This window comes from Macaca thibetana, chromosome 11 (assembly GCF_024542745.1).
Source record: "Macaca thibetana thibetana isolate TM-01 chromosome 11, ASM2454274v1, whole genome shotgun sequence".
NCBI lineage: Eukaryota > Metazoa > Chordata > Mammalia > Primates > Cercopithecidae > Macaca > Macaca thibetana.
The window spans coordinates 53812890-53825344 of NC_065588.1; the positions used below are offsets into that span (position 1 = coordinate 53812890).

The 12455-nt window shown below is 48.6% G+C and overlaps 2 protein-coding genes across 6 annotated transcripts in view; one reads left to right on the top strand and one right to left on the bottom strand.

The window, feature by feature from the left end:
- Positions 1 to 7241, top strand: part of MARS1 (methionyl-tRNA synthetase 1) — a 26759-nt gene extending 19518 nt beyond the window's left edge. For 2 of the 3 annotated variants that reach the window (XM_050747266.1, XM_050747268.1), the window contains 11 exons: positions 2620 to 2790; positions 2930 to 3025; positions 3155 to 3272; positions 3668 to 3881; positions 5312 to 5443; positions 5543 to 5647; positions 5739 to 5925; positions 6503 to 6574; positions 6717 to 6740; positions 6830 to 6922; positions 7021 to 7241. In XM_050747266.1, coding sequence (XP_050603223.1) covers positions 2620 to 2790; positions 2930 to 3025; positions 3155 to 3272; positions 3668 to 3881; positions 5312 to 5443; positions 5543 to 5647; positions 5739 to 5925; positions 6503 to 6574; positions 6717 to 6740; positions 6830 to 6922; positions 7021 to 7167 — 1359 coding nt within the window. In that variant the 3' untranslated portion in view covers positions 7168 to 7241. The remainder of the gene's footprint in view (positions 1 to 2619; positions 2791 to 2929; positions 3026 to 3154; positions 3273 to 3667; positions 3882 to 5311; positions 5444 to 5542; positions 5648 to 5738; positions 5926 to 6502; positions 6575 to 6716; positions 6741 to 6829; positions 6923 to 7020) is intronic. The other variant, XM_050747267.1, reaches the window with a different exon arrangement.
- Positions 7179 to 11796, bottom strand: DDIT3 (DNA damage inducible transcript 3). 3 transcript variants are annotated; one of them, XM_050747367.1, is made up of 4 exons: positions 11663 to 11796; positions 8800 to 8847; positions 7857 to 8012; positions 7179 to 7768 (listed from the first exon to the last, which is right to left on the bottom strand). In XM_050747367.1, the coding sequence occupies exons 3-4, from the start codon at positions 7992 to 7994 to the stop codon at positions 7397 to 7399; spliced, it is 510 nt and encodes a 169-aa protein (XP_050603324.1). In that variant the 5' UTR covers positions 7995 to 8012; positions 8800 to 8847; positions 11663 to 11796; the 3' UTR covers positions 7179 to 7396. The 3 variants fall into 3 exon arrangements, with proteins under 3 accessions (XP_050603324.1, XP_050603323.1, XP_050603322.1); XM_050747366.1 differs by lacking the exon at positions 11663 to 11796 and adding an exon at positions 11494 to 11651; XM_050747365.1 differs by lacking the exons at positions 8800 to 8847; positions 11663 to 11796 and having other exon boundaries at positions 7857 to 8764.
- Positions 11797 to 12455: the final 659 nt, after the last annotated feature.

The following is a 12455-nucleotide window of genomic DNA, read 5'->3' on the forward strand; positions in this document are numbered from 1 at the left end:
GTTGGTATTTATTTTAGGTTCACATGGACACCTGCAATTTCAGTCCATCCCCACAGAGTTCTTCATCACTTTCTCTTATTTATTTCATGTCTCTATCTACCTTCTTCCACTGTAAGTGTCCTGGTTCTCAATAAGCATCAGCACATTTACTTATTAGCTCAATCCTACAATACACCTAAAACCATTTCAGAATTGCTTTGCTGGTACATCTACAAAAAAAATAACCTATTAAAAAGAGTTTAGGTGGTTGGGCGCGGTGGCTCAAGCCTGTAATCCTAGCACTTTGGGAGGCCGAGACGGGCAGATCACGAGGTCAGGAGATCGAGACCATCCTGGCTAACATGGTGAAACCCCGTCTCTACTAAAAAATACAAAAAAACTAGCCGGGCGAGGTGGCGGGTGCCTGTAGTCCGAGCTACTCGGGAGGCTGAGGCAGGAGAATGGCGTAAACCTGGGAGGCGGAGCTTGCAGTGAGCTGAGATCCGGCCACTGCACTCCAGCCTGGGCGACAGAGCGAGACTCCGTCTAAAAAAAAAACAAAGAGTTTAGGATTTGTTGACAATCCTGATTCCTCCCCTAGACTAAGGGTATATAGTCAAGTGTGTTCAAACAAAATTTTTTTCTAGAGACAGGGTCTCTGTCATCCAGGCTGGAGTGCAGTGGCATAATCATAGCTCACTGCACCCTCAAACTCCCAGGCTCCAGTTATCCTTTTGCTTCAGCCTTCTGAGTAGTTGGGACTATAGGCGTGTACTACCATGCCTGGCTAATTAAAAAAAAATTTGGCCGGGCGTAGTGACTCAAGCCTGTAATCCCAGCACTTTGGGAGGCCAAGGCAGGTGGATCAAGAGGTCAGAGGTCAAGAGATGGAGACCATCCTGGCCAACATGGTGAAACCTCACCTCCACTAAAAATACAAAAGTTAACTGGGTCTGGTGGTACCCACCTGTAGTCCCAGCTACCTAGGAGGCTGAGGCAGGAGAATCGCTTGAACTTGGGGGTGGGGAGGTTGCAGTGAGCCAAGATTGTGCCACTGCACTCCAGCCTGGGCAGCTGAGCGAGACTCCATCTCAAAAAAAAAAAGATTTTTTTTTTTGGTTGGGCATGCTGGTTTACACCTGTAATCCCAATGCTTTGGGAAGCCGAGACTGGAGGATTGCTTGAGCCTGGGAGTTTGAGACCAGCCTGGGCAACAGAATGATACCCTGTCTAAAAAAAAGAAAAAAAAAAAAATTTTTTTTTTCTGTTTTACACTTCCTCGGCTGGCCATGGTGGTTCATGCCTATAATTCCAGCACTTTTGGGAGGCTGAGGCAGGAGGATCGCTGGAAGCCAGGAGTTCAAGAATAGCCTGGGCAACAAAGCAAGACCCTGTCTCTATTTAAAAAAAGAAAAAATTGGTTGGGCACTGTGGCTTATGCCTGTAATTCCAACTTCCAACACTTTGGGAGGCTGAGGCGGGAGAATTGCTTGAGCCCAGGAGTTTGAGACCAGGGTGAGCAACTTGGTGAAACCCATTTCTACTGAAAATACAAAAATTAACCAGGTGTGGTGGCACGTGCCTGTTGTGCCAGCTACTCAAGAGGCTGAGGCGGAAGGATCACTTAAGCTCGGAAGGTTGAGGCTGCAGTGAGCCATGATGTGCCACTGTACTCCAGCCTGGGTGACAGTGAGACCCTGATATGGAGCAGATTACCACGTTCTCTGCACAAGAATGACATGCAAACTTGTGAAGTGTTCATATTTTTAAAAATTAAAAAAAAAATTTTTTTTTAGGGATAGGATTTTGCTGTGTTGCCCAGGATGGTCATGAACTCCCATCCTCAAGTGATCCTCCTGCATCAGCCTTCAGAGTAGCTGGGATTAGGCTGGGCGTGGTGGCTCATGCCTGTAATCCCAGCACTTTGGGGGGCCGAGGCGGGTGGATCACGAGGTCAGGAGATCGAGACCATCCTGGCTAACACGGTGAAACTCCGTCTCTACTAAAAATACAAAAAATTAGCCGGGCGTGGTGGCGGGTGCCTGTAGTCCCAGCTACTCAGGAGGCGTGAACCTGGGAGGTGGAGCTTGCAATGAGCCGAGATCGTGCCACTGCACTCCAGTCTGGGAGACACAGCGAGACTCCGTCTCAAAACAAAAACAAAAACAAAAAACAGAGTAGCTGGGATTACAGGCGCAAGCCACTGGCTGTGTGTTAAAAATCTAGTTAAGGCTGGGCATGGTGGCTCACAACTGTAGTCCCAGCCCTTTTGGAGGCTGAGGTGGGCAGATTGCTTGAGTTCAGGAGTTTAAGACCAGCCTGGGCAATGTGGCAAAACCCTGTTTCTACAACAGTTACAAAAATTAGTCTGACATGGTGGTGTGCACCTGTGGTCCCAGCTACTGGGGAGGATGAGGTAGGAGGATTGCTTGAGCCCAGGAGGTTTAGGCTGCAGTGAGCTGTGATTGTGATTGCACCACTGCACTCTAGTCTGGGTGACAGAACTAGATTCTGTCTCAAAAAAAAAAAAGTTATATATTGCCAAATTGTGCTCCAAAAAGGTTGTATGTGTTTATCCTTATGCTAACCATATACGAGACTTTCCTAAATCAACCCTCTTGTCTTTCTCCGTTATCTCAGCTGGAGAAGCGACTGGAAGAGTGGTTGGGGAGGACATTGCCTGGCAGTGACTGGACTCCCAATGCCCGGTTTATCACCCGCTCCTGGCTTCGAGATGGCCTTAAGCCACGCTGCATAACCCGAGACCTCAAATGGGGAACCCCTGTACCCTTAGAAGGTTTTGAAGACAAGGTAAAAACCCTTTTTTATTCATATCATTCAGCCTTGGTGTTGAGACCCTGGGCTAGCAGAATAGACTGCTGATTATGTCTTGTTTCAGTTTGAGACTTTGGATTGGTCCCTAACATGTTTACCTCCTCCTGACCTCCAGGTATTCTATGTCTGGTTTGATGCCACTATTGGCTATTTGTCCATCACAGCCAACTACACAGACCAGTGGGAGAGATGGTGGAAGAACCCAGAGCAAGTGAGCAGTTCTTGGTTAGGCTGTGCATGGGGAGGGTAGGCGGTAGGGTGTGGGTCTTAGGGTTGGGTGTCTGGTCTCCTGGCCTTTGAAGAAGGTCTCAGGAAATCTCTCCTAACTACATTCCCTTAGGTGGACCTATATCAGTTCATGGCCAAAGACAATGTTCCTTTCCATGGCATAGTCTTTCCTTGCTCAGCCCTAGGAGCTGAGGATAACTATACCTTGGTCAGCCACCTCATTGCTACAGGTAAGTACCCTGGAAGACTACTGATGGGGTGTTCATAGGAAATGAGGGTTGAGGCAGTACTTGGAAAAAGATCTTAAGAGAGCTGCTGTCTTGAGTTAGGAGTTGAGATGAAATAGGAAATAATTAAAATGAGAACTCAACCTAGAGAAATGAAACAAGAACCTGAAGAAAGCAAAAGTCCAAAGCTAAAACTCTGTAGTAGATACAAGCAAAGACAAAAAAGGGCCAGAATGGATAGGAAAGGACTCCCAAAATCTGAGCATACCAGCCCCTTAAGGAGAAATGTTGCTAGACAACCATAGTTGAGGTTAGAAAGAGGAAAGAAGGAAGAGTTAGTGGGCTAGAGAGGGGAAGGATGTGATTTGAGCAGATAGTTCTCATTCTCCTCTGTCCAGAGTACCTGAACTATGAGGATGGGAAATTCTCTAAGAGCCGGGGTGTGGGAGTGTTTGGGGACATGGCCCAGGACACGGGGATCCCTGCCGACATCTGGCGCTTCTATCTGCTGTACATTCGGCCTGAGGGCCAGGACAGTGCTTTCTCCTGGACGGACCTGCTGCTGAAGAATAATTCTGAGCTGCTTAACAACCTGGGCAACTTCATCAACAGGTGGGAATTGGTAAGGGGTCAGAGTTAGCAGTGAGCTGGGGTGGGGCTCATTTTCCCTCAGGAGATGGGAATGTGGAGAGAACTAGAAAATGGGCAGGAGGCTGTGAGGACAGTGTGGAAAGTTGATTTCTATTAATTGGGATCTGTTCCTAGCACATATGAGGCTATGTATACTTGATGGAACAGTTAACTATAGAGATGTGATTTAGCAAAGTTGGTTATAAAGTGGGTTTTTGTAAATTGTGTTCTTATTACTGTTCTTTGTAGAATTGAAGATGTATTCTCTCCTAGCAAAATAGTTCACCTGCAGATCATTGAAAACTTTGGCCGAAGAAAGGGGTTATTTTGGTGTGGGGGTAGGAGGCTTCTGTGGGCTGGGCATGGTGCCTTACGTCTGTAATCCCAGCACTTTGGGAGGCCAAGGCAGGAGGATCACTTGAGGCCAGGACTTGCCTGACTGACATAATGAGTCTCCCATTTCTACAAAAATAATCAGCCAGGCATGGTGGCGCACACCTGTAGTCCCAGCCACTCAGGATGCTGAGATGGGATGGTCTCTTGAGCTCGAGAGATTGAGGCTGCAGTGGAGCAGTGCTTGTACCCCTGCACTCCAGCCTTGGCAAAAGAGGGAGATCCTGTCTCAAAAAAAAAAAAAAAAGACTTCTGCTATACTCAGAGTTTTTGTTACCTTAGGCTCACATTCTATCATTGGTGCCTATCTCAGCTCTTCTGCAATCTAAAGCAGTATCCTCCGTAGCTTAGGATTCTTTCGTCACGCTCTCTGAACCCTGGACCCTTATAGGTCAGTCCTGCTACTCACTTTCAGGTTTGGTCATTAACCACATTTAATAAATAGTCCTTACCTACAGGAGTTCGAGACCAGCCTGGCCAACCTGGTGAAACCCTGTCTCCACTAAAAATACAAAAATTAGCCGAGCATGGTGGCGCACATCTGTAATCCCACCTACTCGGGAGGCTGAGGCAGGAGAATCACCTGAACCCAGGAGGCAGATTGCAGTGTGCCAAGATCATGCCACTGTGCTCCAGCCTGGGCAACAGAGTGAGACTCCTCAAAAAAAAAAAAAAAAAAAAGAAAAAAAAAAGTCCTTACCTAGAGTATTTGTTTGATAGCAATTAACACATATTTCAGCTTGGTGATTTTGAGTAATGACTTCTTAAAAATAAGAAATAGAGTTGTTTAACTTAATCAGGTTTTTTTATGTGCAGAGTCAGATTCTTAGGGGAGAGACAGAGTAAATAATTCATTTGTTAAGCCTTGTCTACTGGCTTAAGGGAGCCAGGAGTTACCTGTTCTAGGCAGGAATCCTGAGAGAATGTACAGTTGTGGAAATGGGGTCAAATTCTAAGGAGGAGAGTGGATAATAACTTCCCCTCTTTTTTCCACTTCTCCTTTCCTACTCCCAACCAAGAGCTGGGATGTTTGTGTCTAAGTTCTTTGGGGGCTATGTGCCTGAGATGGTGCTCACCCCTGATGATCAGCGCCTGCTGGCCCATGTCACCCTGGAGCTCCAGCACTATCACCAGCTGCTTGAGAAGGTTCGGTAAGTAACTGACATCTCTGTCTCATCTGCTGGTGTGTTGAGAGCCTTGTATGGGTCCCTGTAGGACATTACACCTTGGCCTGCTTCCTCCCTTCCCAGGATCCGGGATGCCTTGCGCAGTATCCTCACCATATCTCGACATGGCAACCAATACATTCAGGTGAATGAGCCCTGGAAGCGGATTAAAGGCAGTGAGGCTGACAGGTAGGTAAGCGGGGAGGGTTGGCTAAAGGAATAAAGTGGCTTGTAAGCTGTATCCTCCTGGAGGTCTTGACTAATATCTCTTCTTCCTCAGGCAACGGGCAGGCACAGTGACTGGCTTGGCAGTGAATATAGCTGCCTTGCTCTCTGTCATGCTTCAGCCTTACATGCCCACGGTTAGTGCCACAATCCAGGCCCAGCTGCAGCTCCCACCTCCAGCCTGCAGTATCCTGCTGACAAACTTCCTGTGTACCTTACCAGCAGGACACCAGATTGGCACAGTAGGTGGAAGAGCCAGCCTGTCTTAAAATTGACACTTTTGCTATGCAGCTTTTGGAGTGGGTGAGAGAAGACCTAACATCTCTCCAGTGTTACTTTGGTCATGGGACTCAAGTTTCTGATATAAAGTCCTTGGTAGTCATTCCAAGTTCAGAATTATCTGTACATCCTCATTGTTCTTCATGCCAGAAACCAGAACCTGGCACACAAAACTAACTGGTAAACAGATATTTGAAGAAACACTGGTCACCTAGTCTCCACAATGCTAGCAGATAGTGGGCAGTGAAAAAGAGGAAATAGCCATTTCCTCTTTGACACAAAATGAAAAAGTAAGTACATCGCTAAACTTCTGGATCAGCCTAGCATCCTTAGAGCGCTTAAAGAATCTGTCCCTATAAATTATTTGGGGTTTCATAGGGAAAGCTACCGCTGATTTCCTAAAATCAGCAGATATTAGCTTAGTGTTATGCTCGTTCTTTCTAAAATATATCAGAGATTGGGGTTGGAGAGGTCATCTGTATAGTCCGGTAGAGGCTGTATCTAATCAGCAGATGTTTCTGGAACTTTTTTTTTTTACAGGTCAGTCCCTTGTTCCAAAAATTGGAAAATGACCAGATTGAAAGTTTAAGGCAGCGCTTTGGAGGGGGCCAGGTGAGAAAAGCTAAAGGCTGTGCCCTCGCTCCACAACAGCCACAGCATCACTTCCTTAATTTCCCTAAGTAGTCCTCACCCATCACTCTTTCCATCTTTTGGCCCTGCTGCTTCCTCACTTAGTTTTTCTTTCCTGTCTTAGCTAGAAGAGACCTTCGACTTAAAGGTAATCACTTTCCCTCTGAGATGCTGTATAAAACTGGAGGTTAGGGGATATTTATGGTTGCTGGTGCTAACTTTGTTGTTGTCCTCCAGGCAAAAACATCCCCAAAGCCAACAGTTATAGAGACTGTTACAACAGCTGGGCCACAGCAGATACAAGCGCTGATGGATGAAGTGACAAAACAAGTATGCAGCTTAAGCCCTGTGGGAGACTGGACAAGCTGAATCCTAAATAGATCTTTTTCTTGCCTCACTGTTACCCTTCCCACCCCCCTTTATCTTAGGGCAACATTGTCCGAGAACTGAAAGCACAAAAGGCAGACAAGAACCAGGTTGCTGCGGAGGTGGCGAAACTCTTGGATCTAAAGAAACAGTTGGCTGTAGCTGAGGGGAAACCCCCTGAAGCCCCTAAAGGCAAGAAGAAAAAGTAAAAGACCTTGGCTCATAGAAAGTCACTTTAATAGATATGGACAGTAATAAATAAATATACAATCTCTATATACAAGCTGAGACCCTTTCCTTTTGTCTACTCCAAGCCTTCCCCCTGAATATGTGGGATTGAGGGTCACATCATTGGCACTAGTGAGAGGGCGGTCAGTAGCCACTTGTGGGAAAGGTGGGTAGTGTGGCCCAAGTGGAGTACTGATGCTCCCCAATTGTTCATGCTTGGTGCAGATTCACCATTCGGTCGATCAGAGCTCGACGAGTCGCCTCTACTTCCCTGGTCAGGCGCTCGATTTCCTGCTTGAGCCGTTCATTCTCTTCAGCTAGCTGTGCCACTTTCCTTTCATTCTCCTGTTCTTTCTCCTTCATGCGCTGCTTTCCAGCCCGGGCTGGGGAATGGCCACTCTGTTTCCGTTTCCTGGTTCTCCCTTGGTCTTCCTCCTCTTCCTCCTGAGCCAGGGAGCTCTGACTGGAATCTGGAGAGCGAGGGCTCTGGGAGGTGCTTGTGACCTCTGCTGGTTCTGGCTCCTCCTCAGTCAGCCAAGCCAGCGAAGCAGGGTCAAGAGTGGTAAAGGTTTTTGATTCTTCCTTCAAGGAAATGAGGAAAGGGAACGTAGATATTAATTGAGAAGGAAAAGGTAACATCCCCCTTTAGCTTTAGGCCTAGCATTCTTACCTCTTCATTTCCAGGAGGTGAGACATAGGTACCCCCATTTTCGTCTGAAGACAGGACCTCTTGCAGGTCCTCATACCAGGCTTCCAGCTCCCAGCTGGACAGTGTCCCGAAGGAGAAAGGCAATGACTCAGCTGCCATCTCTGCAGTTGGATCAGTCTGGAAAAGCCCATTTGCAGGGTAATGGGGAGTGGCTGGAACAAGCTCCATGTAGCAAACAGTCTATGCCACAGGTTGGCAAGCTGGTCTGATGCCTGTTTTTGTAGGTAAAGTTGTATTGGAATACAGCCACATCTGTTTATTTACATACTGTTTATGGCTGCTTTGGTGCTACAGTGGCAGAGATGAAGAGTCACGCTAGAGACCATAGGGCTGTTAACATCTAAAATATTTATTATCCTGCCCTTTAAAATTTATCAACTCCTAGTTTATATTAATATTCCCTCCTTGCTTTTGCCCAGGACTTGAAGAAGCAAAAGTGCCTGGATATCCATGCTTAGGGGATCTGGAGGACTAGTCAAATTCCTGTCCCCATCAAGGTTAGGCTGAGCTGAAGGACTATTTCCCTGAGCTCCCCACACAGGAGAAGGGAGCACAAATGACCTGGTAATTGCTCCTGGAAACTATCAATAGAGTTTGCAAGTGGGACTGAAGACTAGTGAAAGTTTAACCCTGACTGAAGACTGGTAAGGCAAACCAGTTGTCTTTGTTGGGGCTTTCTTTGAGGACCATCTTTCCATTAGGACATTCTTTAAGAAAAGTGGTTTGCTCACCTTGTAGGAGCAAGCCAGGAGAATAGACAGCCTGATAGCAAAAGCTTGCTCAGATTCAAACCCTCCTTTCCCACCTTCTCTAGGTCTTTTCATAATCTCTTAGGGTCTCAGCAAAAGGAGGCTAAGCAGCATCTCTTAGGACTTGGTTTTGGGAAAGGGTAGGTTAAGTTTACCTGCTTTCAGGTGTGGTGATGTATGAAGATACACTTCCTTCTTGAACACTGTAGGCAACAAAGAGAAATGTTAGCCATTTTTGGAAGGGGGAGAGGCAACTTATTTTTTTCTTTTCTTTTGAGACGGAGCCTCTGTTGCCAGGCTGGAGTGCAGTGGCGCAATCTCGGCTCACTGCAACCTCTGCCTCCAGGGTCAAGTGATTCTTCTGCCTCAACCTCCCAAGTAGCTGGGACTACAGGTGCGTACCACCGTGCCCAGCTAATTTTTGTGTTTTTAGTAGAGATGGGGTTTCACTGTGTTGGCCAGGATGGTCTCCATCTCTTGACCTTGTGATCCACTCGCCTCCCAAAGTGCTGGGATTATAGGCGTGAGCCACCATGCTGGGCCCTTATTTTTCTTTTATCTCCAGCCTCCTACTGGTCCGTCCGTCCTTCTGGTCTTGTGGGGTATGCATACTTGGTCCCTGTAGCCATTTCCAAGGGCAGAAGAGGGCCTGACTTTATTTTTAGTTGCTGACATTTGTAGTCCTGGTTACATAATAGCAAAGTTCTGGCCAACTCAGCTTTCTCTAAATTCAAGGCAGGCCTTAAACCTGCCAGGGTAAAGACTAAACTATAGGGAAGGGAACAAATCGTAGCATTTTCCTAACTCCATTCCCACACTGACATCCTGTAGCATTTTCCTAACTCCATTCCCACACTGACATCCTCCAAATGTGTATTTCCAGTCTGGACCTCTTCCAGAACTTCCGACTCTGCTGTCTACTGCCTACTTGCCATTTCTTTTTCAATGTCTAATAGGCACCTAAGACTATGTGCAAACTTGTTGATTTTCCCCTTCCAAGGTCATCCCCATCTCAGATGACAACTCTAGTTGCTTAAGCTAAAAACCTTGGTATCATCCTTCATTCCTCTTCTCTCACACCCTGCAATCCAAAGTACTAGCAAATTTTAACTTTTTTTTTTTTTTTTTTTGAGACGGGTCTCCCTCTTTTTGCCCAGGCTAGAGGGCAGTGGCGCAATCTCCGCTCTGCAACCTTTGCCTCCTGGGTTCAAGCGATTCTCCTGCCTCAGCCTCCTGAGTAGCTGGGATTACAGGCATGTACTACCATGCCTGGCTGATTTTTGTACTTTTAGTAAAGATGGGGTTTCACCATGTTGGCCAGGCTGGTCTTGAACTCCTGACTTCGTGTGATCCACTCCTCTGGTCTCCTAAAGTGCTGGGATTACAGGCATGAGCCACCATGCCCGGCCCTTAACTCATTCTTTAAAAATGAGTTTTTAAAACTTTGCTTAGAAGAATCTAAACACCTCTAATTCCATTCTTTCCAATCTAGATCAATTCACCACCATCTCTCAATTACTGCAGAAATTTCCTGATTGCAGAAGGTCTTCCCATTTCTTCTCTTGCCACCCCTTCGTAAGTCTATTCACCATACAGCAGCCTGAGTGAACCTTTTAAAACAGGTCATTCCTCTGCTCAAAACTCTCCAGTGACTTCCTATGTCATGTCAGGGAAGTCATTGGAGGGTTTTGAGAGGAGGAATTACCTAAGGTAATTCCTGACCACCTGATGTAACACAGTAACCTCCATCCTGAACATTCTCCATTCCTTTCTCTGCTTTAGCTTTCTCCATGGCACTTATATTTTGTTTACTGTAGGCCTCCCACTGAGATGATTTTTTCCTCTTGCTCACGGATGTTCCCTGAGCCCCAAACTGTTTGGCACACAGTAGGTCCTCATTAAGTATTTGTTAAGAATGAATGAATTCCCCCCAATCTCTAGGGAAGGGGCAGACGCAGAGTGGCAGCTGCCGATCCCTAGGGACTGGAGATGCAATATTGCCCGAAATATTTCTCTGCAGGGCTGTCCTCCCTGGGGAACCCTCCCTTGCCTTCCAGTGTGTGGGACTTGGCTTTCATCAGCAGTGGAGCCTCAGGTCAGAAGGCTGCAGAGCCAAACGGGGCTGGCCTGATGCAATGGTTACACAGAGATTAGCTGGGAGACAGGACCGGGTTAAAGAGGCAGGGACTAATCCCGAGGGAAGGACGATACCCTGGGGAGACCCCAAATGGCCTCCTACACTTAAGAGATCCAGGCTGCTCTCTTGTGCGGGAGGCCCAGAGACCTCTACGGCAAAGGGAAAACACACCGCTCCCTGTCCATCGGCACCCCTCCCAAAGGCTTGTGTCAAGGTTCCCCTTTCAGCCCTGCAGGGTCCAGTAGCCCCAGCTACCGAGGTGGCCATGCTGACACCAGAGACGCTGAGGCTGAGACAGGATTGGGGGTAGGGTAGGGAGAAGGCCGATGGTGGCGAACGGGCGGAAACGGCTTGAGCGATGGTAACTCAGTCTTAGAGCGGGGGTGTGTCCTGCTGCCTCCCCGCGGACAGGCCTAACGAGGTGGCCTGAAGTTGGCTACGGGAGAGAATGAATTTCCCTAGGGCAGCCGAGGTCCCTTTGCCCAGCAGCACAGAGCAGGGCCCATGCTCCGGCTCCGGGCAGGGGTGGAGAGACGCTGTCGTCCGAAGCAATGGGGGTTTGTAAGCACCACCCCAGAATAAGGGACTCTCCCCATTCCTCTCTCGGACGGTCCCTGACTTCACTGTGGAGGCGTGAGGCCAATCCTAAAGAGCGGATGCCCCAACTCTGAGGAGACGGGAGGGTAAAGGGCAGATGGGAGTCAGTACTCGCCTCTCTCCTCAGGTTCCAGCTCTGATTTTGGCTCTGTCGCTGCCACCCGCTCATCTTCAACATGATACACTCAGTGCCTTAGACTTAAGCCTCTGACCTCGGGAGCGCCTAGCTGTAATCTTTTACCATGGCCTTGCCCTCCTCTCAGGGGCGGGACCCCAAAACCTACCAATCAGAAAGTGGCACGCCGGCATTGGCCCCGCCTCGTCCCTCGTATCCGCCACTCAGGAGCTCCGCAGAACCGCCCCCGTCGCTCCCTCTCGCTAGGGGGTCGACGTAGTGTCGGACCCGGAAGTGGCTTTGGGTCACGAGGCTTCACGGAGGCGGTGGGTGAGTCATGCGCGCGCGCGGAGGGGAGTGTAGCGGGGGGAGGGGAGGAAAGGGGGGCGGGGATGATGCAATGTTTGGCAACTGGTGTCTGCACGCGCACGCGCAGGGGACTACGAGGGCGGTGGGAGGTGCAGAGGGTGGGGGAAAGGAGAGAGGGCGGGGCGCCAGCTCCCGGCGCCCAACGGCCCCAACGGCTATCAGCGTTGGCCGTCCGTAGTCGGTCGTGTGGAGCCTCTTTGCCGCTTGTCTCCCCCAGAAGCTGCTGTTCCGCCCACCGAGCTTTAGCCGGCGTTTTACCTCCACTATAAGGGACTCCCATTTTCCTTGGCCCCTCCCAGCTAATGGTCATATAGGCCTTTTGAACTTTTCCTTTGAAAGTTGGTATCCATCCACTGGGATTGTCGACATCTCGAGAGTCTTCTTAGAGAGGTCTCCGGGCTCGGTGACTCATGCCTATAATCCCAGCACTTTGGGAGGCTGAGGAGAGCGGATCACTTCAGGTCAGGAGTTCCAGATCAGCCTGACCAACATGGTGAAACCCCGTCTCTACTAAAAATACAAAAATTAGCCGGGTGTGGTGATGCGCGCCTGTAATCCCAGCTACTCTGGAGGCTGAGGCAGGAGAATCGCTT

What these genes read in the sequence shown, in the direction of transcription:
- DDIT3 (XM_050747365.1), bottom strand. Translation starts at nt 8,063, where the DNA reads ATGGAGCTTGTTCCAGCCACTCCCCATTACCCTGCAAATGGGCTTTTC. An exon ending in CACCTCCTGGAAATGAAGAG is followed by an intron (nt 7,769 to 7,856) that starts GTAAGAATGCTA and finishes ATTTCCTTGAAG; the next exon opens with GAAGAATCAAAAACCTTTAC.